The sequence below is a fragment of the Rhamphochromis sp. 'chilingali' genome, assembly GCF_963969265.1.
Source record: "Rhamphochromis sp. 'chilingali' genome assembly, chromosome: 20".
In the NCBI taxonomy this organism is placed as follows: domain Eukaryota; kingdom Metazoa; phylum Chordata; class Actinopteri; order Cichliformes; family Cichlidae; genus Rhamphochromis; species Rhamphochromis sp. 'chilingali'.
Window position 1 is genome coordinate 6,249,362 of NC_137947.1, and position 25,443 is coordinate 6,274,804.

General features: G+C 39.7%; 1 protein-coding gene across 1 annotated transcript in view; it reads right to left on the minus strand.

Moving 5' to 3' along the window:
- The window catches only part of cfap46 (cilia and flagella associated protein 46), a 75,782-nt gene that overhangs the window by 27,195 nt on the left and 23,144 nt on the right, over positions 1-25,443 (minus strand). The window contains exons 16-38 of the mRNA XM_080869355.1: positions 25,325-25,440; positions 23,644-23,756; positions 19,539-19,751; positions 17,385-17,586; positions 15,170-15,322; positions 13,539-13,649; positions 12,628-12,809; positions 11,282-11,413; positions 10,978-11,140; positions 9,793-9,865; positions 8,948-9,083; positions 8,686-8,869; positions 8,237-8,390; positions 7,364-7,587; positions 7,126-7,248; positions 6,127-6,288; positions 5,524-5,672; positions 4,063-4,161; positions 3,927-3,987; positions 3,249-3,368; positions 1,198-1,398; positions 1,003-1,109; positions 136-318 (exon numbers count right to left, since the gene is read on the minus strand). Coding sequence (XP_080725481.1) covers positions 136-318; positions 1,003-1,109; positions 1,198-1,398; positions 3,249-3,368; positions 3,927-3,987; positions 4,063-4,161; positions 5,524-5,672; positions 6,127-6,288; positions 7,126-7,248; positions 7,364-7,587; positions 8,237-8,390; positions 8,686-8,869; positions 8,948-9,083; positions 9,793-9,865; positions 10,978-11,140; positions 11,282-11,413; positions 12,628-12,809; positions 13,539-13,649; positions 15,170-15,322; positions 17,385-17,586; positions 19,539-19,751; positions 23,644-23,756; positions 25,325-25,440 — 3,361 coding nt within the window. The remainder of the gene's footprint in view (positions 1-135; positions 319-1,002; positions 1,110-1,197; positions 1,399-3,248; positions 3,369-3,926; positions 3,988-4,062; positions 4,162-5,523; positions 5,673-6,126; positions 6,289-7,125; positions 7,249-7,363; positions 7,588-8,236; positions 8,391-8,685; positions 8,870-8,947; positions 9,084-9,792; positions 9,866-10,977; positions 11,141-11,281; positions 11,414-12,627; positions 12,810-13,538; positions 13,650-15,169; positions 15,323-17,384; positions 17,587-19,538; positions 19,752-23,643; positions 23,757-25,324; positions 25,441-25,443) is intronic.

Genomic DNA, 25,443 nt, shown 5'->3' on the forward strand with positions numbered 1-25,443 from the left:
CAAGCACGGGGAAACAGAGTTACACTTTAATTTGCTGTAGTGAAAACTGCACTTCCATACTGCACATAGCATGGTTTAAAACTGTTCCAATTTTAAATACTGTTCAATTTAGGCCTGGTGTAACTGTTGACTAACCTCAAACCATGCGCACATTCTCCATGTGCCTCTGCTGCCTGTTGTCTATAGCCGAGTTTAGTAAAGCCACTGGCGCTCTCTCTGAGTGTATCACAGGCAGTCATTAGCCTCTGGAAAGCCTCAGTGTGGAGTGTCTCCATAGGTTCCCCACTACCAATGGCACGTATACATTCCAAGGCTCCTCTGAAAAGCAACACATCACACTGAGTTAGATAAAGATTACATCAAATACATAATTGATGTAGACATTGCTACATAATCAGTGTTGTCAGTTTCTTTAAACATTTATAACATAATTTGAAACAGATGTTCAAATGAATTACACTGAATGCACATCATGTAAAGCAACTAGAATAGTTTCCAACATGCAAAGTAGATCTTATTTCTTAAAGTTTAAGCCAAAGTCTGTAGTGAAGGCACATTGCGACATTCTGTAAATGGCTTAAACAGTACTTAAAAATACAATATATATTATACAGCTAAATAAACCTTAGACTTAAAACAATACAATAGTTGTTTGGGACAAAGCATCAGTGTGTTCCAGATATATCTGCAAATGGTAGATAAATGGTAAATAAACTGTTAATTATATAGTGCTTTTCTACTCTGAGTACTCAAATCACTTCTTTAATGCTTAGCACTATTCAAAGCTGGATAAGATATTTATAAAAATATTCAACTGTGGTTAAATATAAAATTGATCTAAAATATTCATTGAGTGTGAGTGTTTCATTTTCACTTAAGATCAAAAGTAAAGTTCAGAAATGAAAACAAATCTTAAGAAAACAACAAACATTTATAATATAGTCAGCTTAACTAAGAAAAACCAAACACTATTAACATCTAAGTAGAAAGCTTCATGTTTACCTCATCTCTAATGAGGTGATCAAGAATGTGAGCGCTGGGGCTTGGTTTACCCGCTGCTCAAGTACTAGCTTCAGAGCTCTACAGCCTTGTTTTATAGTCTGATCAACCTATAAAAGAAAAAAAAAAAGCCTTGAGGGAAAATTTCTACAAACACAACACTGTGCAAAGACTTATCAGAAGGTTGTAATTCGATACCTTTGTTTGAAAATCGTTGTCTCTCTGGCCTACCACAGCTGTGACTTTGGTAAGGGTAAGCTGGTACCAGAAGTCCTCATCCCCACCCAGGGTTTGGGCTTTGTCCAGCAGAGTCAGAGCCTGGGCATAGTTCTGCTCTTTACAAGCCAAACTGGCCAGATAGATCAAACTTCTTGATATAACACTTTGGTCTCCAAGCACCTCAACAGAAACAGTTTGAATCAGAAATTAAATCAATTATAGAAGAGTCAAAGCAACCAAATGCAATTTGGCTCTGAAGTAATTCTAGTCTAGACATCATCATAATTTTTGTAATTCAGTTTGTATAGTGTTAAAGACCACATATCATTTCCAAACTGTAATCAGAATACATCTTTCTGCAGCAAATTTCAGTAATCTTATTACGTGTTACACAATTAAGATGATACTTGAATTGCAACATAGCACAGGCTCCAGTGGCGCAATCGGTTAGCGCGCGGTACTTATATGACAGTACGCTGTAGAGCAATGCCGAGGTTGTGAGTTCGAGCCTCACCTGGAGCACCCTTTTAAATTCCTGTTGTCAACCATACAAAGCAACAGAGGGTGAAGTAGAGAGATGATAGCACCGGAAAAAAGAAGAAGTGAAAGATCCTAAGCCTTTAGTTAACATGCAGCGACCAGGCAAGGCGGAATTAGAAGATGATGGAGCCACCAGGGAAGAGGAAGGACGACATGCTGAGGGTTAGTGTGACAGACAAAGATGCCAGGGATAGGGTGAGATTGAGTCCACTGTAGTGACTCCTAAATTGAGCAACTCAAAGAAGTAGAACATTCATGTTGCCATCAGCTGCCTTCAGTTTCTGAGGCAAGAGGGGAAAAACAGTGAAGCAGTCTATAACTATAACTATGAGGGGACAAATATCTAATGATAAAGTTAGACGCCCACTGCTTCTAACAAGGGATCGACTCTTTCAAAGACAGGATTAAAAGATAGAGGCAGCAGTGAAGAATCCCGGTCGATGTGATATTAGAGATAAATGTCAGGCAGCCAAAGGTAATGTACAACAGGCCATAACCAGGTGTTACAGTGGGATTTAGAAGGTTGGGGAAACCTAATGTCCAAACCTAAAATCACTTTGAAATAAAACTTGTGAAAATATGTATCGTGAGCTCCAGTAAATTTGTCTTCTTTGAGTTATCAGTTGATCTTTACTGCTGCTGCTCTAAACATTAGAGATGCAGCAGTTTTTTAACTGAATTTAACAAAATAAAAGGAGACAGAGCTGTTTAAACTGATGACTGCTACTCTTGATGTAACCCAACACTGACCATGAACACCACAGTCTGCCCTGCACTAGTCCAGCATAGTGCATTACTGTGAACTTCATCAGAAGATTGAAAACTATCCAGTTTAGCCTGCACTCATCTGCCAAGCATTCTTATGCAACCTCTAACTAATACAAACTATTATACTTTAATTGGGTTTTCAAGTCTTTCACAATGAGAAAAAACATAACCTCTGAAGATGAAAATCTGTGATCAGCGAATTTTTTAAACTTATATATAACTTATTATTAAAAGCTATTATTAAATGCTTCAGCATTGTTCCAGATTGCTGTGGCCCATGCTAACCCCTGGCAGTACAGCAGAATTGCTGCGTCAATATCATTTTTCTATGAAGTGTTATTTAGCCTGGTTTCCAAAAACACTGCTATCAACTTCAATACTAAAAGAAAATCCTCTCTATGTCCTCCTTAGTAGTTTATGGATTTGTGCCAGCATGTTAGCATGTAGCCTGTAGTTTTATTGTTGTGCCAGTGCATATTAGGCTATGCTGCAGGGTAATGGGTAGTGAAATACTTTACTTAGAATATCCTGGATGTAAAGTAACTTCATAGCTTGAATACTGTGTCTCGTGTTAGTTGAGGGTATTTTCTTGTCATAGTTGAGTCTATTAGAATAAATGTTCTTTCTGATAGTGGCGACAAAGAGTAGATCAGCAATATGTTTGTTAGAATGATAAATAAAGCTTAGGGTAATATTTTCAAATATTTCCTTCCTAACCTTACCATAGACACCATGTGGGCCTCAGCCAGGAGTTGTCTGGCTGACTCATAGAGTCCCACACTGAGGCAAACCTCAGCTTTGTCCAGCCAAATGTCCGGCGCACTCTCACCCATCTCTCCTTTCTGCCAAAGTATTCACCAAAGTATAAGACGATAACGTTTTTTTTAATAAACTGAATCAAACTCTTTCTCAAGCTTTCAGTTGACAACATGTTGCATACACATGAGATATCAAGAAGAAAATTACACATTACACATAGCACATCAAGTGTATGTGTAATATTTAATGTGGATGTAACATTACGTAACTAAATGTATGTAACATGTAAAAATCATTACATGTCCTGCTGGGATCAGAGTCTTATAGTGTTTATCAGCTGTGATTACATAATCAACATTATTAACAAGCTGAGATTATAGAGAATAACAGAGTTGGAAGAATGGGAAAAAAGTGATAACTATTTATAATTCTAGCCACAAAAATCATCATCTTAAACATCCAATATTAATCTGCCATAACTCTGTGCTATATTATAAAAGTACTAATTTAAATACCACAACTACTGGGGCTGTTGTCAATCATCCTCTGAGAAGCAATACAATGAATGCTAATTAAAGTATAATTTCTTTAACATGTAAACCATAAGCACAGATGCATCTGTTTTGTGAGAAGAAGCTGACCTGGTTGCGAGCTTTGCGGAGGCTGCTCCTCTCCTGCGAAAGCACTACGGCTCTGCGGCACCTGCAGTCATGAATATGATATCATAGGTTATTAAAGATGCACAAACATTAAATCTTTATAGCCCAGTTCACGTACCCCATTTGTTCTCGTTCTGGGACTGCACTCAGAGGCAGAAGCTTCTTCTGATATGGTGAGTGTGCCTCCAAACCCAGCTCAACACAGGTTCTGGCAATTCTAATAAGGTGAAAACAGGAAGAGGAACATGACATTCAATGATGGAGTAACTTATGGGACCGCAGGCTGACGCTCCTCAGTCAGTCAGTTAAGTCAAGTAATTATTTTACTCTGGGACACAATTTAAATGAGATGAAACGTGTGCTGGAAACAGCCACACTTACTGTATACAAAACTGACATAATATTTATTAATATTTGGAAACAGTAAGTATTCACTGATTGAGCCACACACAATTTTATCACTGCGTATCTTCAAGCTATGATCCAAAAGTTTTGGGAACAAGCCTAATAGGTAAAATGAAAACGCTCACCGGATTTAAATTTATCCAGTTTTTCATTCAAGATCTCTCAGTAGAAGTCTGTCGTGAGTGAAGAAAAGTGGGGAAAGTGGAAAACTTGGCAAGCAGGAAATGAACAAAAAACTGTGTGTATTTGCTTTTTAAGAAGATGATAAAATTTATAAGAGAAACTGATATTTATTATATTGAATTTCTTTCTCACTGGAGAAACTGCTCCACAGTGATAGTGGTCAGAATGGGCCTTTTGAGAAGTCATCTGAAAACAAAAACTGCACTGGAAGCCTTTTCAACAAATCTCATCAGATTTTAGCAGGAGATTTATTGACCAGTTCCCTGAACTTTTCAATCACACCTTGTACCTTAACAGTGATACAAGTGGTTAGAGAAGGTGGCGTGCAGCGCTTTTAAACATAGATCAGGATAAAGTAAGCTCCCCTGTAGCTGAGTCCATCCTACATGTTCTGACCCAATCAATTCTGTTTCATGAGCCCTGAGACATCACACAGCGCCTCCTTTAGCCATAAAGCTTTATACAACTTTTTTAAAATATATAGCATTACCTGAATACCTGTAAACTGACAGAATGTTGAAAAATTGATAGGCACACTAAACATGATGTAAATCGTAGCTTTATAGATAAAGTCAAAGGTTTATTTATTCAAATATTTAATTATTAGGAAAAAATGCTTGGTGTAAACTTGCTCTATACCAATAAAGTAAATCTGATGCAACCCGATTCCAGTAAACTATCAATTTAATTTGAACAAATGAAATTTGATGTTTTACATTGCACTCATGTAGCAAAAATTCCACGGAAAATTTACATGTTATCCAGTGATTTAAAGTCAGCAATTTGGGCGTAAATATTTTTTGATTGCAGCTTTTTTTTTTTTTTACCAAGAGAATATTATCTTGTATTTAGTGAATAAAGTTCATCACTGAGCAAGTTATCTGATTTTTGTACCACCTCTGAACCTCAAACGCTTTAAACAACATTCTTCTCATATACAGTAGGACTACCTAAGACCTGAGTGTGAGGTGTAGGTCACCCTGGTTTTTACCTAAGCCTGTAGAGGTCAGAGAGGCTTGTCATATCCAAAAGCTCATGAGCAATGGTCTCAGCTAGATGCACTGCAGGAAGGGTCAGGTGGCCGAGTGACAGTGAGTTCAGTTCTCTTTCCAGCAGGTTGAGATAAAACAGGCTTTGTTTCTACAGCCAAACACAAAGAGAAACATAAAGGTTTAAAGACTTTCACTAACAAGTATACATCAAGACTTTTCAGTGTTTTATCAGAATAGAAAATGGCTCTTTGCTCCTTTTTCTAACCAATTAGATGAAGTCTTGTTACATATTGCCATCCCACTGAGGCTGTAGATCCATGAATGGATCACAGTACATGTTTCATTTAGAATACCAGGGCTTTATCGTCTTCTGACAGCTTAACTTGATCCCCAAAGATCAATAAGTGTGCTTTCTTGTCAACAAAACTTTGCAGCAACACTGACTTTAAGTTACCGCTTCGCTTTTATATAGCCAAGTCTTTGATTCTATATAGCTGGGAGATACAACCTCTGCTAAATAAAAAGTGAAGTCTGAGACAATACCACAGATGGTACACCTTATAATGCAGAGAGAAATGTATGAGAGAAGTTTGTAGTCTTGCCTGCTTTGTAATGCTGTGAGTGTTGATACAGTGGGGGTTGCTGCTGGTTCTGAATATCTGCCTGGCCTGGTCGGGACAGACAAAGGAGGCCCAGTCCCTCGTGGTGGAAGGAGGTGTCTGATCCAAGACAACAGCTTTAGGTCTTTCATCAGCAGATGTAGGCTGGTCAAACAGATGAGACACAGTACTGACTTTTGTTAGGTTTTGTATTGTTGATTGTCATTTATGCTTACAAATATTTAACCATATATGCTTAGAGGTGTATAATCAATTGTGTAGTGATAGGATGTGTGATCTTTAGCAGGCTGCAAAGGCTTGGTGTGTATTCCACACTGGAATGCACACCTACATCCTGGGAGCATGGGAAGTGGTCGTACCTTGTCTTATTGTCTTATGGTAGGATAAACGTATCTATATCTGTTTTAGTCTAAGTGCCTTTTGTTTAGATGAACTGTTGGACTTCCAGACCAGCAGGTTTAGGGAAGTCATTTATGGGGTCACACTCTGACCCCCCCCCCCCCCCCCCCCCCCCCCCCCACACACACACACACACACACACACACACACTCAGTATTCTTTGTTCACATGTATACCTATGTAAGATGTTATGTGTTAATGACCCTATGCATATTCATGTAACCACAATAAAAGGAGTGCTATGGGGAACCTGGCTGAGAGTCTGACGGAGGTCAAGTGGTGGAACGACACTTGACTCCAGGCAGGCCTCCCTTATGCATGAGTAACACGAAGAACTTTGCCTACTTGGTGTTCAATGCTTTTGCTGTGTTTTTAAATTGTCTTCAACGTTCCAGCGAATAGGTTCAAGCTACAAACCTATCAACTTTTTGTTTTTAACACCGGTGTGCAGTCAACACGTAACTTGTGAAACGTGAAATCAAACAGGCAGAGTGGATGAACATAACTGGCATAACTTTACATTAAGTCAAGTAACTGAGTTAAATTTCAAAGCAAGCAAAGGCACAAATATGAGAAACTTACCTGTTTGGCTTTTTTGTCTTTGCCCTTGTCTTTGCCTTTTTTGGATTCAGCAGAGGCAGGAGGTTGGAGTGCCTCACTCTTTGCCGTCTCCCTGGAAATCTCACACGCTGCTGCCATAGAAACCTGTAGTGAAATACGGTGCACACGTCATGGCACATACTGCACTCAGCTTGAGCCCAATTTGCATCTGAAGCCGCTGTCAAAGTTGTCAAGAGCAGTGGAGTTGAAGATGCACTACCTGCCATATCTGGAGCACAAAAGTGTAGGCTCTGAGCAGGTTAAGTTGGTGCTCAGGCGAAGTCTTGTCCTCCATGATGGCAAGCAGAGTGTGTGCTTGTATCAAGTAGTCCAGACGACGCACTTCCTTTAGACCGGACACATTTTGTGTAAATGACAACCCCTGGACTCCGAGCACGTACTCACTTTTCACAGGGCCCAAATCCCTCTCTACAGATTCATCCTCTGGAGAAAAAAGAGACATAAAAGATGTTAAACGAGAAACATATCTAGGATAATCTATCAGAATGACTGAAACACAGTTACAACTTAAGAGAATAATAAAGAGGTTTTATTGAAGAGGGCAGTTTATCTCTGAGGGAATATTAATGGTACTCGCAGCAGGAGGCTATAAAGACTTCTTACAACTCTCTTTAAAGCGGTGCTATCTTATTCTCAGTGGGTACCCACGTGGGATCTTGACAAATCTGTTTCCTCGAGTGGTCAGTTTGTTTTCCTCTGATCCAGTCTGGGGTTTTTTTGTTTTGTTTGCACAGGGGAACACATGACTTTAATGTTGAAGCAATTACACATAAGCAGTGGCAATGCTCATTTTAGGATCAGACTGATCAGATGTTAACCTAACACAGTGTAAAACATCAGGGATGGTTAAAAAAAAAAGCATGCAGACACATGTGCTAATGTGTAATCGCACACATGCAGACTTAATCCAAGTGGAAAAGCACTCCTGAGATGTGAACCTCAGGGGAATTCTCAGAATGTGTTACCTTCCCCCCCAGAGATTTTCAGAGTGCACAGTAGCAGAACTGGCAAAACTAGTCAGTGACACTTGTTTGACATAATACAATGAGCGAGACGAGACAGGGAGTCCTACCTACTCCATCTGCCTTCCCAGGTTCCATGTGTAGAAGGATATCTATTACCCATTGAACCTGAAGTTTGGCATCCTCTTTGGGGAAGTTGTGATTGTACAGCCACTGTCCAAAACTTAACAGAATGCTGACTTTCTGCCATTTAGTCTCTGCGCTCTGTTCAGAGATGACATTAAAAACACAAAAGTTAAAAAAAAAATCATAAACATGAAAAATTCAAGCCCGATCATATGGAACTCTTCACACCATATAAAAAGGTATTTGAAGTGGGTTGTAATGGCACGTCAGCACCACATGATGGTACTAAAACCATTGCTACAAATATTGCACTACCTCCATGCACAGTCAAAACACAGGGATTAATATTATGCACTTTATGACAGTTTTTTTTAATATGAAAAGTTTATAAATCATCCGCATGCATTATGTTTTCCATTTCGAGGTATATTACTGTGAGAGAGACGATGGCTTTCTGGTGGCAAGTCAGTTGTTTGGCTACCGTGTCAGCACACAGTGCCACCTGATGCCATATGAACGAATGGCACTGCTCCCCTTCATCTTCTAATTTCTGCATGTCTGGCAGTATGTTCTCTCCCAGCCGTGCTTTCACCAGCACACCATATTTGAGCAGAGACCTGGGTTAACACAACAAAGAGTCAAATGTCTATGTTTTTAAGCTCCTCTCATCTCTTCATGTTCATGATTTCACTCACAACCGGTGTCTACTGCGAGGCATGTCTCTCATAGCTTTGGCCAGCAGCTGCAGGGCGCTTTCAAAGTCTTCCTCATCGATGTAGATTTGGAGCAACAAACGGTAAATAGCTGCTCTCAGGGTTAGGACCTCTTCATCTTTCAAAGACGCAAATATACAGACACAGAAACATATAGAGTTTAAATGTTCGCCTCTAATGGAAAAGCAAACAAGTGTGTGTTCACCATTTTGTTATCAATTTGTTATCGGTAGCCAGCAAAAGCCACTAATGCTAACATAGCATGCATGTATTTAGACTGTGGGAGGAAAGCAAAGCATCCAGAAAAAAACACAGCCAAGCACAGGAAAACAGAGGTTTGAACCCAGAGCCAAACCATACCACCAATATACAAAACAGATACAGAATAAAACTCATTGCAGTTTTGGGAGAAAGTTCTATATGTGTTTCATTTAAATACATGGAGTGGACTGGTATTTATCTATTTATTAACACTGGATCTCAAAGCACTGTAAACTCAGCTGGACAGTAGGAAGAAGCCAAAGTACGGATGTACAGGGAGAAGATGCAAACTTCACACAGAAAGGCTCCAGCCAGGGTATGAACCTGAATCTGTGAGGCGAGACAGTAAACCACTGCACTACTGTGCATCACCGTCATGAGGACAACCAAGAGTAATTATGATTTATGATTTTATGACTTTCACTGCTTGGGAATTCACAGGTATGTTATTGTCCATCAAAAAGGAGCACATAGCTATACTGAGGTCAAATAATTAGCTGTAGGGTACATTTGTGTAGATTGTATCAAAGTATGTATTGTATTTTGAGGCTCTTTTTGGTGCTTACTTGTTGCTCTGTGTTTTGATCTCCTTAGAGGCTGTGCTGCCAAGGTCAGCGGCCTTTTCACTTTGCTCTGCTGCTGAAATACAACAGGAAAAGGATTAATGCTTTATTTTAACTCTCTTGGGAAATCGAGCATTTGCCGTAGGTAGTCGGTCATAGTTAGAGCTCACTGATAACACATAGGAGCAAAGGCTGTGTGACCTTTCCTTATATATATCCCTGTCTCAATATCTGTAAATTCTCTTCCAGACTCACTGGTTAGCAATTTGGGAATACTATACAAAAAAAGTCCATCATCTGTATATAAGCTAGATCATGTTTACCCCCACTTACAACATGTTGCTTAAGAACAGTGTTGAGAAGAGAAGAGCACGACAGATAAACATCATTCTGAATTCTCACATAAGTGCTCTTTAATTATAGATTTTGCAGTTGAACTGCTGTTTATCCCCGTGGCTGGATTGCTGTTCACAGGCAGAGATGGGCAGATGTTTTGCACAATTGCCACACCCACAAGCTTTTCCCCTTTAGGACCAAAAGAAAAAAAAACTGCACTGATTTTCAGAGGATGTTAAGACACCTTAGTCACCTTGATAGCAACAAAAATCAAGCGTTCAAAAAGATATAATTAAAAAATGGCATGAAAGAAATAGAGATTTTTTTTATTTTTAATGCTTTGCTCATTAGTGGCTCTTTTTGTTGTTGACTTTTTAGGCTGACGTTTTGTCTTTTCGGCTGTTGATATAGCAGAAAATGTTATAAATGATCCGGGAGAGGCTGTCTGTCTGTGTCTAAACCATTTCCCATAACATGGAGGCTCAGTGTCTGTTTTCGTTACTGCTGAGCTCTGTGTTAGTGCTGTACCACCACATTGTTAAACATCACAGAAATCTAGCATTGTAGTTGTGGAAAAAATGTCTTCCCACATATGTATTTTGGCCAGGTGCAGACAAAGAACAGTAGGGAATACCTGCAGTCTGGAGATTGTCTACATATGGGAAATACTTCTATGTTAAGATATTTAATTTATATGTGCAATGTATCTATTTCTACTAAAGCTGGATAACGAATTATTTTGATTTACGTAGATATGGAGGGTCATCTATGTAAAATTCTTGCTCTGAATCGTTGGATAAATTGATATGGATGAATATGAGAATAGCTCATTAAATAACAAACGATTTATACATTTTCTTGTTTAGTGGTATGAACCAGGGCATTCAGGATCATCTTTAGGTTCTCCCGGAGCTGCTGCCTTTCCTCAGTGCTCCCTGTCAGAGGTAGACAAGTATTCCAGTAATGCCCGGCAGCAGTGACACACAATGTTGGACTGACAGCTTTCTCTGCGAAACTATGGACGAGAGAAAGGAGAACTCTGATTTAAGGGCAGAAATTTAAAATGCCTGAAAGTGCAGACTTAGAGACTAAAAAAAAACAAAAACATTTTCAGCCTAAAGCATTAATCAATAAATCAGTTTACTCTAAACAGTACCTAACACTTGACAGGAGCACTTCCATTGCCTCCCTATAAGAGTGTAGATCTCCCCTGGACTCATGGACTAAGCTCAAACCTCTCAGGCAGGTTGCGATGCTCAGCATTTCATTCACTGCAGTTGGGCCATACCTACACATGTGAGATCATCTATCAGGCATTATCAATCAACAAACCAAACTGTAAAAGTGAAATATGTTAGCAACCTATGGGCTGAACATGTTTGCTAGGTTAATTGGTAATTCTAAATTGGCTGTCGGTGTTGAGTGTGAATGGTTGTCTGTCTTTAAGTGTTATTCCTGCGAGAGGTTGGAGACCTGTCAAGGGTGTGAAGTAGCTGTTAGGTGGACAGCATTTACCCGCTATTTGTGTGAATGTACCTGATCAGAAAGTGGCTGCACACAGTAAGCAGATTTGGTGTTGTAGCTTTAACGCTAGTGAATGCACTCACATAGACAGCCAAACAAGAACGCCTGGGTGAGTGAAGAGCACTGGAAAACTAAACTGACAAACATATCTCACAGTCTGTTAAACCTAATAACTTAGAGGAGAAATAAGAGAACATTTTGCAGTATCTGTCAGTCCTGAAGGCCTGAATTTCTATTGAAAAAAACAAAAATAAAACAAACAAACCCCAAGACATGTTTTTTTGACTTTTTATAACTTGCTATATTTGTGTATAGTTTTGATTCAAAAACGAACTAAATGCTGTGCAAAAAGACTTTTTTAGACTAATTTGTGTAACTGTAACTTTAAGATCTTCACAGTACAGAACTGCATCTCTACATGTAACAGATATTAGACATTTAAAAACCGTACTGTCTATTTGAATAACGAATCATTAAGGGTGGCAATCATAAGTGGTGCGCCCTCTGTTGGAATCAAACACTCATTTAAGTTAGTCACCTTAAGATTCATTAATACAGTTTTCTTTTTTTTTTCAGAGGCAGGATTCACATGGTTCACAGGCTGGTTCTGGCCCTCAGGCCATACTCTGCCCATGTAAGCTCTAGGTGAAATACTGGTAACACAGAACAAAAATATATGAGAATATCTCAATCAAACGAGATCAAACTTGGCACCGGACTTACTCGGGACGAAAGCAATACATCTGCCAAATCTGAAGCGGACTGGCTGTATAGTTGTCAAAGCCAAACAGAGCAGGCAAATAGACAGGTAGCTTAATACGCATCGATTTCTTGAATTATCAGTGGGTTATGGACAAGATGTCAACTGAGCCTCAAAGTCTTAACTACTTTGCCTGAAATGCTTTCTATAAGGAATCCCCATTTTTAAAAATGACCCTGGTACTTATTTTACAGTTGAAATAAACCAACCACACTTACAAAACACACGGCATGGTGTTGAGACTTTTTGTGGCTGCTTCCTCCAGCAGCAGAGCCCTCTTGGTGCAGCTGCACACTAAGCTGTAGTCCTTGACATCGTGGCAGAAGGCAGCCAGCTGGCACCACACCTGCAACTCCACCACGGCGTCGGACCATCTGCATTCCGACGCCATGCTCACCAGCTTTAGGTGAAGAGTGAAGAGAGGGGAGGGAATGAAAATGATGGTGGTGGCAGTGGTGGCAGGGAAGAGGAAATGATGAGAGGGTTGTGGGAATACAAGGAAGGAGGACTGGAATTTGGAAGGGAACAAAATTAAGGGAAGGTAGGGGCAGACAGGGGAGGGTTGGGGCAGGGCCAGAAAAGTGATTGAATGGAGGCAGAAAAAGAAAGGTGAGAAATAAGGAAAGGAGTGGTGAGTGAAAAGGCAAGAGAAGAAAGTGAATGCATGGGTGTAAAGGATGAAGCAGGAGGAAGAAAAAGAAGGACAAGGACCGAAAAGAATGAATGGACATATGCAGACAAGAAAAAAATGGCAGAAAAAGCAGGAGCGGGATCGTAAAAAGTGAATGGAAAAAGCAGAAACATTGAGGATCTGTCCTTACTGATAAAAGAATAAGAGGAAGAGTGAAAGCAGATAGAGAGGTGGAATAAAGCCAAACTGTCTAAATGAGCAATTTTCAATAGGAAACTAAAATAAAATAAATGCACACGTGCTAATCATATCAGAGGAGTGACAACCATAATCCTAGTAAAGCTGGATGATCAAGGTTGGCACAGTACTTTTTTCATTTACTGACACTACTGACAAATGATGAGATGCAGACAGGCTGCAAGGGCTCAATGGGTCATGTTGACATCTGTTGTTGCAATCTGGGCATCAGCTACTGTAGGAAAACAGAGAAATACATACTGTGGAGAGACTGGGAACAGAGAACTCCATATGCCTCGGGTTCCTATTGCACTGGAGCATCTCCACTCCAACCAGCACACACGCCATCACAGACATGTCCTCATTCTCACTCTGCAAACACAGTGGAAAACAACTCATACTCAGCTGAAATCTACTCAATATATACATACAGTTTACTTAACTGAAACTCATATACATATACATTTGTGTATAAATTACACATAAAGATGTAGTATAATTAAGATATCGCATGTGTTCCAAATGCTGCGGAGATGCTCTTGTTGATAATGTATGACTTCCCATTGTGTGGAAAATGAGTCGATGAATGATTTATTGATTGCAATTAGAGATGAGCCGCTGTTATATTAACAGTGCAATTCCTAATTTGCATGACAAGAAGCGAACCTCATCTAGCTGTGAGTCAAAAACACATCAGGCCAAAGGAACTAATGTAGGGCAGGAGATTCTCGGCTGAGGAACAGTTAAAGGATTACAGTGACTAATTGAACGGTCTGCTCGAATGACAAATCACACTTGTGTTTTCCCCGTGTTTTTGTCCCCCTCTGAAGCCGCACAATCATACGACACCTGGAGACAAACACATACACTAGCAGATACAAAGCTTGAATATGAAAAGGGCGGATGCAACACCTACAGCATCACAGAGCATATCAGCAGTCATCACAGTATCATAAGCACATTAATACTTTATAATAATGACATTATTATGTTATGACACTGAGCCACACAGATGACTCAGCAACAATCCATCCTATGTTACATTTGACGTATTTTGTCATGTAACAAGAGGCTTCCAAAATGACTGTTTTAGGCTTATCATAAACTATAGAAGGAGCATTAGTCTTAAAGTGACCCTCAAAGTGAAAATTAAAATAATGCATGCACAGGAGGGTAGAAAAATAGCTTTGTTCTTCTTAATCATTCTTGTCACATGAGGAAAATTGAATTGCTTGAGGGCTTACATCACTGAAGTTTACTTTTTTATTTCTTTATTTTTTTATCCACTTATGTCAACTCCATTGGAAAACTGCAAACGCAGCAATATAAAAAACACAACCTCCGAAGCATTAACCTAACCTAATTTGATTCTGTCAGGATTAATTTAGTCAAAACAGACTTGTTATTCCGTCCTGGCTCTGTTCTAGGACCAACCCTTCTGTACATATGTATATGCGCAAAGTCTAAAATGAGGAAAGCCTACATCTCTGTCCCCTTCATGTCTATACTTGAGAAGCCAGTGAGAACAGTGGCGGGAGCTGATTGAATCAGAAATAGCACGACATGGAAGTGCTGCAGGAGAGGTGGGTATGCAAGCAGCTTGCAGATGTAGAGAAAGGTCAAACATAAATGGACACAGAGCTGGTTTAAGTTATGTTGCCACAAACACTATTTATACCCAGTGACTCCTAGTTTAACAGTTGTTTGTCTGAACTTGTATTTGATATAGTGTTGTAATAAATCTTCGAGACTGTAAATTACACAAACTCTAAATTAACTCTAAAATGCTAACTAATTTTCAATGGTGATACTTGGTTTCGTGTGAATGATTAGGCCCTAGACATGAACTAGCACCCTTAAATGAACCTAAAGAGAACTGCTAAGAATAGTACCTCTTCTTTCAGCATATTCATCTTTGAACCCATTTGCTGTTGCAAGAGCCCATGGATCTGCACCCATGTAGCCAACACCCGTTTTCTTGCTGAGATGGGGACAGTCTCCCCTGGGATGGTAGCATTTGATATGCGAAGGGCGTGCTCGCATAGCTAGGAGGAGAAGCAGAAAACAATAATGAGCTATCTGAGACACTTAACAGGTGTCAGTCAGTTATTATACATCATGATGCATAATTATACTTCCCTAATGCAAGCTACAAAGGAGTCAAAATTCAGTAAGACTTTGTTCAAGTTGGACACTGGATCTGACCCTGCTATACCATTAATAAAACATACACAGCAAAGGATAGTTTTTTCTTCTTTTCTTTAAAATGGAAATAGACACAATGAAATTTAGTGAATAATTCACTGATAACGTGTCTTTTATCTGAAGTTACAGCTGGATTTCATGGCTGACCATCAGAATACATCAGGAGAAAGGAAACAAGGTTTAATTGTCAGGCGAGAGAACAAAGAAATCAGTCTTCAACAAAGACGTAGTCTTGAAAGCAACATGTGATCGTGTCCGCACGTGTGTGCGTGCGAGTGTGTGTATAAATGGGTGGATGTGCAGAATAAGAAAATACATTTCCTGTTTTAAGAGTTGTGTGATGCTTCATCATATGTCATATATATCCAATAGAGAAAGATCTGATATTCCCCTGTTGGTGGTCACACTATCTGTGTTTGTCCAGTTATTGCCCTGAATTTTTTTGCATTCGGTGAGCGGTTGCAATTGTAATAGATGCAGTGACCGGCTGTTTCTTGAGCGGTTGAGCATGTAGTCCCCTTGTCCTGTAGGCGACTTGAAGTGACTGCAATCACTGTTAGACAGGGAAGGTTTACAAATAATTGCCACATAGTTAATAAATGCAGAAGAATGCCTTTATGCTGCAATAAATCTGAGTCAGTCTGCGCTGGTTAGGACAACTCATCTTTTTGCAATCAGGGACTTGACCCAAATGTGTTGCCAGCTCGTTTTTTCTCATTAAATTTGCCTATATAAGCAAGGCTGCCAAACACCTTATATCATTTTGCTGTTATGTTACTGTCCTGCAGCAACTACACTGCTATTTAGGGAGGTTCTGACTTGACTTTGAATGTGGATGGCAACAAATTTACAATTGTCACCAATTTATTTCAGCTAATTGCCAAACTATTACAAGCAGATATAATGGACAACTTGACCCCCGCCAATCACAAACTAATATCAGATTGACTCCATCTATGTCCCCTTTTATTGCTGTCTTGAACAACCAAAGGGCAAGTGACTGAGCAGTCACAGACCACTAAAAAAGCACCCATTTTAAAGCTGAGAAAGCTGAACTACAATTCAGTGCTCAGTGGCCAAATCAAGAGAGCATGAAGGCTGCTCTCTATACAAACAGACCATTGTTTGCATAAAGTAGAATCATATATACAGCTGGGGAGCATTTCAAAGGTTTCTAGTAAGTCCTGATGGTTTAGACTCTGATTTGGAAAGTGACAATTTAGATTTGAAAGTCTAAAACTTTTTTTTCTTTTTAAAGATGTCAGTCTGTAAATGTTAAATTCACACTGTTAGCTGTGTAATATCTGCACAAAGAGATTAACGCTTGACTTTCTGAACACGTCTTGCAAACATTCAGCAAACTGCATTCAGAGATTGTACACACTGTGCGCTAAACTCTTTTCACAGATTCCAATCAGTTCTTAAGCTTTCAGCGCTGGGATTTTAGACATTGTTTTCACAGTGAAAAGATAAAAACTGAACAAAAACAAACTCAAAACACTCCAATCAGTCAGACACAAGGAAGATTCTGTGTTCTTCCACAACATCCATCCAAGAAGTTAGCAGGTTTCTAACTAAATATGCTTTGGTTAGTTAGAATGTACCATACATATACACCCTGTTAGTCATAATTACATGTTACATAACCTTTCTGAACACGTCCCTGTAGAGACAGTGGTTTAATTATATCTTATCGTCTCCACAAGTATCAGCCAAAATCAGCTCCAATCATCAGTGGCCCTGGAGATAGCTTTGCTTTAAAGAAATCCCAAGATAAACATATTTAATCTTGATGAAAATATCTCTATGACCTAACAAACTGCTTCAGAAAATCCTAGGTCAGGAAGTTTTAATATAACTTGTGTGATATAAAGAAAAGCACAGCCACATTAAGAGACTCACCTCTAATGCCTTGTGGACATCCTGGAGGCCAGCAGGATCTAAGAAACCCCCACAGGTGCTGGCAGCCTTTGCTATGCCCTTCTCAGCTCTTTTTTTGCCCTTGTCTTCTGCTGGAGCTGGCACAACGCTGTCTGGCCCAAACAGAGGCTGAATCAACCCTTGGGCCACAGCATCACACAGCAGCACAAAAAGAACACGGTTCCTGAGAAACACAAACAAATAATGTTCCCCTCACCACAGATTTGGCTACGAAAAAACTAAGTGTTCCTTGGGTCACATGTCACATGAGAATGCCAGTGTATTCTAACATTTGCACAATTATTGTTATGCCCAAGGAGAGTTTGGTCTGTTCTCATGAACGCTTCACTGCTTCTTTCTATAGCCAAAAATAAGAGCAGTGCTTAAATGGTCTCCTCTGCTGTCAGGAGCAACAAAAGAAATAAGCTTCAGATACGTTTCTGAGGATGAACGCACATTTTGTAAGTTTTACTTGAACTGAAGGACTTTGTATTCACTTTATTCCACAGAGAGTAGATAAAGAAATGTCTGGCCTGATGAAAGTCTTTCAGAACGCACAGAATAAGATAAAATGTGTGTGATCATCAGTCTAAAAACATTTTCATTTCTAAGAAATGCGGAACAATGTACTGATGAATAGAGACAGTGTATCACCAAAAACAAAGAAACACACACAAATGCAGAAAACTATTAATTAATTGTTGGTTAAGCAGCTCTAACATATAAAACAAATAAAAACAAGAAGCACTCCATCAAGGCAGCTCATTCTCTGGGCAGTATTTACTTTTAAGGGAAAGGTATTGTATGTTATAGACATACAATAGCTCCATAATCATATAGCTCTCTATGTATCAACCTATTGAGCTTGAATAAGTGGTCAGAGGTTTTAAATTGCTACATGTTATTTCCTATGTGTTGACAATACACACCACACATGTAAGAATCAGAGTTTATACGTTATAAGGCTTTTTTTTTTTTTTGCCAATTTTAGACCAATAAGTCGTTAAGCTGACCTTAGTGGATGTAAAACAAATTTTAATGGATTGTTAACAAGAACTGAATCTGCACCAAGTTTCATTCAAAATGTTTCAAGCTATTGTATTTACAGACAGAACAATACACATTCAAAGGCTACCAAAAAAACATAACCACCTTGGGGGAGGTAGAGAATAATCAAAATAAAATGTAAATAATAATGTAAATAAAATGGATGAAAACCAAAATGTGTTTTGTCATTTAGAGGTTGCTCTTATTTGCTCAACACACAATGTATTTACAAAACATATTTATGTGATTTCATCTAACTTTTTTAGTTACACCAGCAAGACATAATATCCTGTGTAATTTTCTCTGTTTCAGCTAAACTACAAAGTGCGAGGAGCTGCAGGTGTCATGCTGATGAGGAAAGATCCAAAGCAGACAGAAAACTAGCTTGGGCTTGCAGGGACTCAAAAGGCACTATAATAACCAACTAAAAAAAAGAGTGCTGCATAATGATAGCATTTCAAAAGGGTAAAAAATAAGAACACAGACTGGTATGAAATGAAAACAACCTCACACAGACAGAGACAAAGACACAGACTAAGAAGAAACATATGAACTTAATCAGAATCTAAGGGAGCATCGAATAACTCATTTTTGCAACCACTTATCCTTGACCTTAGTGGAAAATGTCATGAAGTCGAGGAAAGGTGAGAAGAAGAATTTATAAGACCACAGAAAATGCATTATGCTCTGAGAATCCAGCTGAACATAGAATATACTCACTAAATTAACAATGTGATGTCTCCTGGATGTCTGCTGTGTTGAAACTACCAAATACATATCTTGGAGCCTATCCCAGCTGCCCTGAAGCAAAAACTAATTTAATGATAATCCTAAGTGCTGGCAAAAACAACAACGGGTATAACTAACGTAGCTCATGACCTTGATTTAGAGAAGTAATGAGTAAGAACTTAACAACTTGATAAGAGGCAGATTTCATCTAGAATGTCATGGATTTTGTTTCACAATGAGTTTTTCTGTGGTGCTTTTACAGTTCAGATTCTCAGGGTGTGTTTTAATTATCTTTATGTTAGATTAGTGAAGCTGTGACACCGCAGGTAAGGTATAATTTTCTAAAAAAAAAAAGCCTACCCAGTGTACCCCGTCTTCTGGAGCATGTCCACAAGACTCTGGAAGGTGGGAAGCAGGCGTGTGTATTCCCTAGCTGCCAGCAAGTGGCTATTGTAATTCCACAGGTAAATGGCTGCATTAGCTACCACCCACGACTCTCCGATCTCTGCTCCGAGCTCCCCTGCCCGCAAGAAGTTGGAGGTGGTGTAGGCACATAGAGCCTGGATCCAGTCCCTGGGTGAGAGAAGCACAGAAATATAGAAGAGAGTGAAAAAAGGATAGAAAAAGTACTCTTTGTGCGTGTTTGTGTGCAGTACAATATTTTCAATTTCATCTTTAAACTTGTTTTAGCATGAACACGTTCATCTACTGAAGGAAAATTACTCAATCAAGTTTTTACAGAATTTGCAAATTCTACTTAAGAAGGTATTCATCTTATTTCACAGTAACAGCTCGCAGCCCTTGTAATTCTACAATATGCCAGAAATAGATTTCAGGCAGGTCTCAGGCACAGCACATCAGTACAGTGATTTCAATGGTGAATGCCATGTGTCAAGTCTTGTCAAGTCAATAAAGAAAATAGGCTGCTGTTTTATCTAATACAACGATGGCTGGAATCCAAGAAAGAAGACAAGATGGAAAACACTCTGGAAAAATAGAAAATAAAAAATATCAGATTCTGGATGCACATGTCCATTTATCCAGTTTGCCCATTTTCCAGTCCCAAAATATATTAAACAAATGATAAATAATAATATACTATAGTGACCCTGACCACCATAATGCTGATCTCACTATAACAAGCAATGAGGAGTATCTGATCCTTACCCTTTAACTACATTACACAAGATATCTGAACCCTTCTTCCATAACATCTGATTGCTTTAGAAATGTTCCCAGATCAGGTTTGAACTCTTAGTTTGACAAATAAGGAAATTAAGCTCATTTAATTAGTAGGTGCAAAGCAGAGTACTCGATTACTGTTTAATTGTAAGAGTTAATGTAACTGTTTAGTTTCAATTAATCAGGTATTTAGATGCTTTTTCAAAGAAGCAAACAATTTCTGGTAAATATGACGGTATTTCTCTGTTACTTTTATTTTGACGGAAGAAAAAGAACAAGACAAAAACTCATGACCTTCCCAATGTTTGTGTCTCCCCCCCAACTCTTTGGCACACAGATGTGTAATAATAATAATGGATACTTTATTGATCCCCATGGGGAAATTACTTGTTTTTCTCTGCATTTGACCCATTCACTCAGTGAAGCAGTGGGCAGCCCACTAAGCAGGCGCCCGGGGAGCAGTGTGTAGGGACGGTACCTTGCTCAGGGGTACCTCAGGGTAGCCGTTAAGTGGATTCGAACCGCCGACCTTCCGATCATAGGGCGACCACTTTACCTACTGAGCTATCCCTGCCCCTATTGACCCCTATTGTACAAGTGGAATGTACAGTGGGGCAAAAAAGTATTTAGTCAGCCACCGATTGTGCAAGTTCCCCCACCTAAAATGATGACAGAGGTCAGTAATTTGCACCAGAGGTACACTTCAACTGTGAGAGACAGAATGTGAAAAAAAATCCATGAATCCACATGGTAGGATTTGTAAAGAATTTATTCGTAAATCAGGGTGGAAAATAAGTATTTGGTCAATAACAAAAATACAACTCAATACTTTGTAACATAACCTTTGTTGGCAATAACAGAGGTCAAACGTTTACTATAGGTCTTTACCAGGTTTGCACACACAGTAGCTGGTATTTTGGCCCATTCCTCCATGCAGATCTTCTCGAGAGCAGTGATGTTTTGGGGCTGTCGCCGAGCAACACGGACTTTCAACTCCCGCCACAGATTTTCTATGGGGTTGAGGTCTGGAGACTGGCTAGGCCACTCCAGGACTTTCAAATGCTTCTTACGGAGCCACTCCTTTGTTGCCCGGGCGGTGTGTTTTGGATCATTGTCATGTTGGAAGACCCAGCCTCGTTTCATCTTCAAAGTTCTCACTGATGGAAGGAGGTTTTGGCTCAAAATCTCACGATACATGGCCCCATTCATTCTGTCCTTAACACGGATCAGTCGTCCTGTCCCCTTGGCAGAAAAACAGCCCCACAGCATGATGTTTCCACCCCCATGCTTCACAGTAGGTATGGTGTTCTTGGGATGCAACTCAGTATTCTTCTTCCTCCAAACACGACGAGTTGAGTTTATACCAAAAAGTTCTACTTTGGTTTCATCTGACCACATGACATTCTCCCAATCCTCTGCTGTATCATCCATGTGCTCTCTGGCAAACTTCAGACGGGCCTGGACATGCACTGGCTTCAGCAGCGCAACACGTCTGGCACTGCGGGATTTGATTCCCTGCCGTTGTAGTGTGTTACTGATGGTGACCTTTGTTACTTTGGTCCCAGCTCTCTGCAGGTCATTCACCAGGTCCCCCCGTGTGGTTCTGGGATCTTTGCTCACCGTTCTCATGATCATTTTGACCCCACGGGATGAGATCTTGCGTGGAGCCCCAGATCGAGGGAGATTATCAGTGGTCTTGTATGTCTTCCATTTTCTGATGATTGCTCCCACAGTTGATTTTTTCACACCAAGCTGCTTGCCTATTGTAGATTCACTCTTCCCAGTCTGGTGCAGGTCTACAATACTTTTCCTGGTGTCCTTTGAAAGCTCTTTGGTCTTGGCCATGGCGGAGTTTGGAGTCTGACTGTTTGAGGCTGTGGACAGGTGTCTTTTATACAGATGATGAGTTCAAACAGGTGCCATTCATACAGGTAACGAGTGGGGGACAGAAAAGCTTCTTACAGAAGACGTTACAGGTCTGTGAGAGCCAGAGATTTTCCTTGTCTGAGGTGACCAAATACTTATTTTCCACCCTGATTTACGAATAAATTCTTTACAAATCCTACCATGTGGATTCATGGATTTTTTTTTCACATTCTGTCTCTCACAGTTGAAGTGTACCTCTGGTGCAAATTACTGACCTCTGTCATCATTTTAAGTGGGGGAACTTGCACAATCGGTGGCTGACTAAATACTTTTTTGCCCCACTGTATCCAATACTAGGTCCATGCCAGTGCACATATTAACCTTGGGCTTCAGTCACACAGGCCTAGAGGCCGGTGAGTGGTGGCCTGGCAATCGCATTATAGAATAAACTGGAACCCTTATTTTGTACCAGGGTCAACCAGGAAACTGAGGAATACTTCCTGGTTTCCTGGTTGTGAGAGGTTGCTGGAATGTGATGTGAAATCAACTCTTTAGCCACAGCCACAGCCCAAGAGCAGTCAGTGATCCCCTGATAACCAGCTAGGGAAAATGTTTATTCCCCAGCTGGTTGGTTAATGGTTGTGGAAGGCATGCTGTCACTAAGTGAAAGTGGTTATGAGGTATATTGTAAAACCTTGCCAATACTTTAGCCGCGAGCAGACTTCTGCAGTCTCTTCTAATTTGCATGGAAAATGCCAAGTAGTTACCAAACACTTTCCAACTGCTCACTAAGTATTTGTGAAACTGTGATGGAAACTGGAAAAGTTGCCCCTTTTGAAATGTGTTGGTTTTAGTGGAAAGTCACAACTTTTTCTTAGAATGCAAATGATCTATCATCTGTGTCTCCCTGTTGTGTAGCACTTTTTCGGCATAAATTTGCAGACAAGTCTTCCAAGCATGTCTCTAGACCTTAGCTAGCAAGATGGTGGATCGAATGGCTTACAATGTGGAAGTATACTTTGTGCCAGGATCACATTTTGAAGAAGCGCCTGCATGCTCAGTACAGCTCCACAACACCGCAACAGTGGTGAGCCCCACTGAAGTGGAGAACAATGTCGGTGCTGCAGCTATGCCATCGCTAACTTGTAATTTTAGCTAAAGTTGTCACTATGATGGAACTTAGTTCCACTGTTGCTACAGAATAGAGTGCACACCCTTGGGACAACATAACCACTGTGTGCAACCTAAATGCAAAGACTGCTTTTTCGGTACTCTAACCTTTGTTTTAAAAAAGTAAAAAATGTTGTTTCAAATTACTTTCATATTCAAGTTATAAAAAACAAGGTACAGTAAACAGCAAAGACACACAAAATCAAAATATCTGGTGTCCTGATACAGGTGTATATTGTGTTTTCACCTGTAAATAACCCACTGTGGATCCTCTTCTGACACGCAAAACTGTTTATCCTGTGGGGGGACAGCAGGGCTATTTAGCTGTACCCCCTCTTCAAGTAGCTTTTGGATAGTGGCCTGAACAAGAAAGAATACATTAATTTCACAAACTATAATATTAAAGATGACTTCCTGTTTTGACAACTTTATAATAAAAAAGAGAAAAACCTCCTGCTATGGGGATGACAGATTCTTTAAAGGTATTAAAGCTCAGATATACAGATCAAAGACAAAAAGAAATGACTGGTGAACATTTTATCCAGAGGTGGACAACTCGGTTAAGACAAGAGGAACCAGTCGTCATCATCAGACTGAGAAGAATGTAGCTTTTGAATTAATGAAATCTAATCAAATTTTCAGAAAACATATCCCTGTGTCATAGAACAAAGGTATAAGAAAAGAGGCTACAGCGTGTGTCAGTTTTGGCAAGGTTGTGCCATGGGTGTGGATAGTTCTCTTCATTTTCTTTAAAGTGCTGTCAAGTTAACGTCTCTATAGACTTAATAAAGACTTGGACACATTTGATGGGAAGCACGTATGCAGAATAAGACAAACTCATGAGACAAGCACAGCAGTCTCTGACTCCAACCACTCACCAACAACTTCACAGGCTTGTTAAAACTCCCATAATGCACGTCAACTGCTGCAAGCAGTCTTTGTTTCTAATGGTGTATTTCAAAAGGATGGCGCAGCCTAAAAGAAACCGCTTGATCTAAGATCATCCACAAAATGAACATGAACACCTTATAACAAAAACATCTGAATTCAAATAAAGTTTCATTCAGAAGCTGGTGGCTAACAAACCAGGTATGGAGCCTTTAGAACCAGACAACTTTCAGTATGAAGAGTTTCTGTCTGATCTGCATAAGAACATATTCAATAATAAATCTACTGTCTTTAATTATCAAAAACAGAAGGAATATGAGCCCATTGATGTTACATCAGTCACTGTTCTGAATATACATTACAGTAGGAACATGAAAACCTTCAACTTCAGTTATTACTATATCATTCAAAATACTCTTTCAGATCATGCTGGAACATTACATTTTAAGAGAAACCAAGAAACCTGTCAGTGTGTTTACGATACTCATAAAAAAAAATAATATGGCACAGAACAGCTATCCTGCACTCACCAGACACTTGAGTAGTTACACCTTGCTAGTACCTGACTGAAGCCCCTTTGGCTTTCAAAACTGCCTTAATTAATTTTTAATTCTCAAGATGGTTGTTTGGGAAAATCCGAGCATATGAGCATTTCCTGAAATACTCAGAACACTGACACCATTACACATTCAAGTCACCTACATTACCGTTCTACCCCATTCTGTTGCTCAGTTTGGACCGGTCAAAATTTGCATTAAGCAGCAGTTGAACAGGTGTACCTAACAAAGTGGACAGTGCATTTCGCTGTGTTTGTTTAATCACAACATTCTTCAGTCTCCTCTCGTTCTGTTGACCATTGTGCAAGAAGCTTTTGCTCCACATTTTTTTTATAGTTCTATAATACTTGCCTGTAATGACTAATCAAAAGGGCCAACCTTATAATACTGGAGTTATAAGAAACCTGTTGGAGTGTGTTGGTTCCATCTGTAGGAACACAGGAGCTGAAGAGTGGCTGTGTGTATTAGTTAGTAAGAACAAACCTCAGCACTAATGAAGCGAATTTCAGCTAAAAGGCGCAGCAGGTGCACAAAGCTTTGACTTTCACTGGAACCGTGAAGACACTGTACACAGCTTTCCCCCTCTGAGTAGTTGCGCGCTG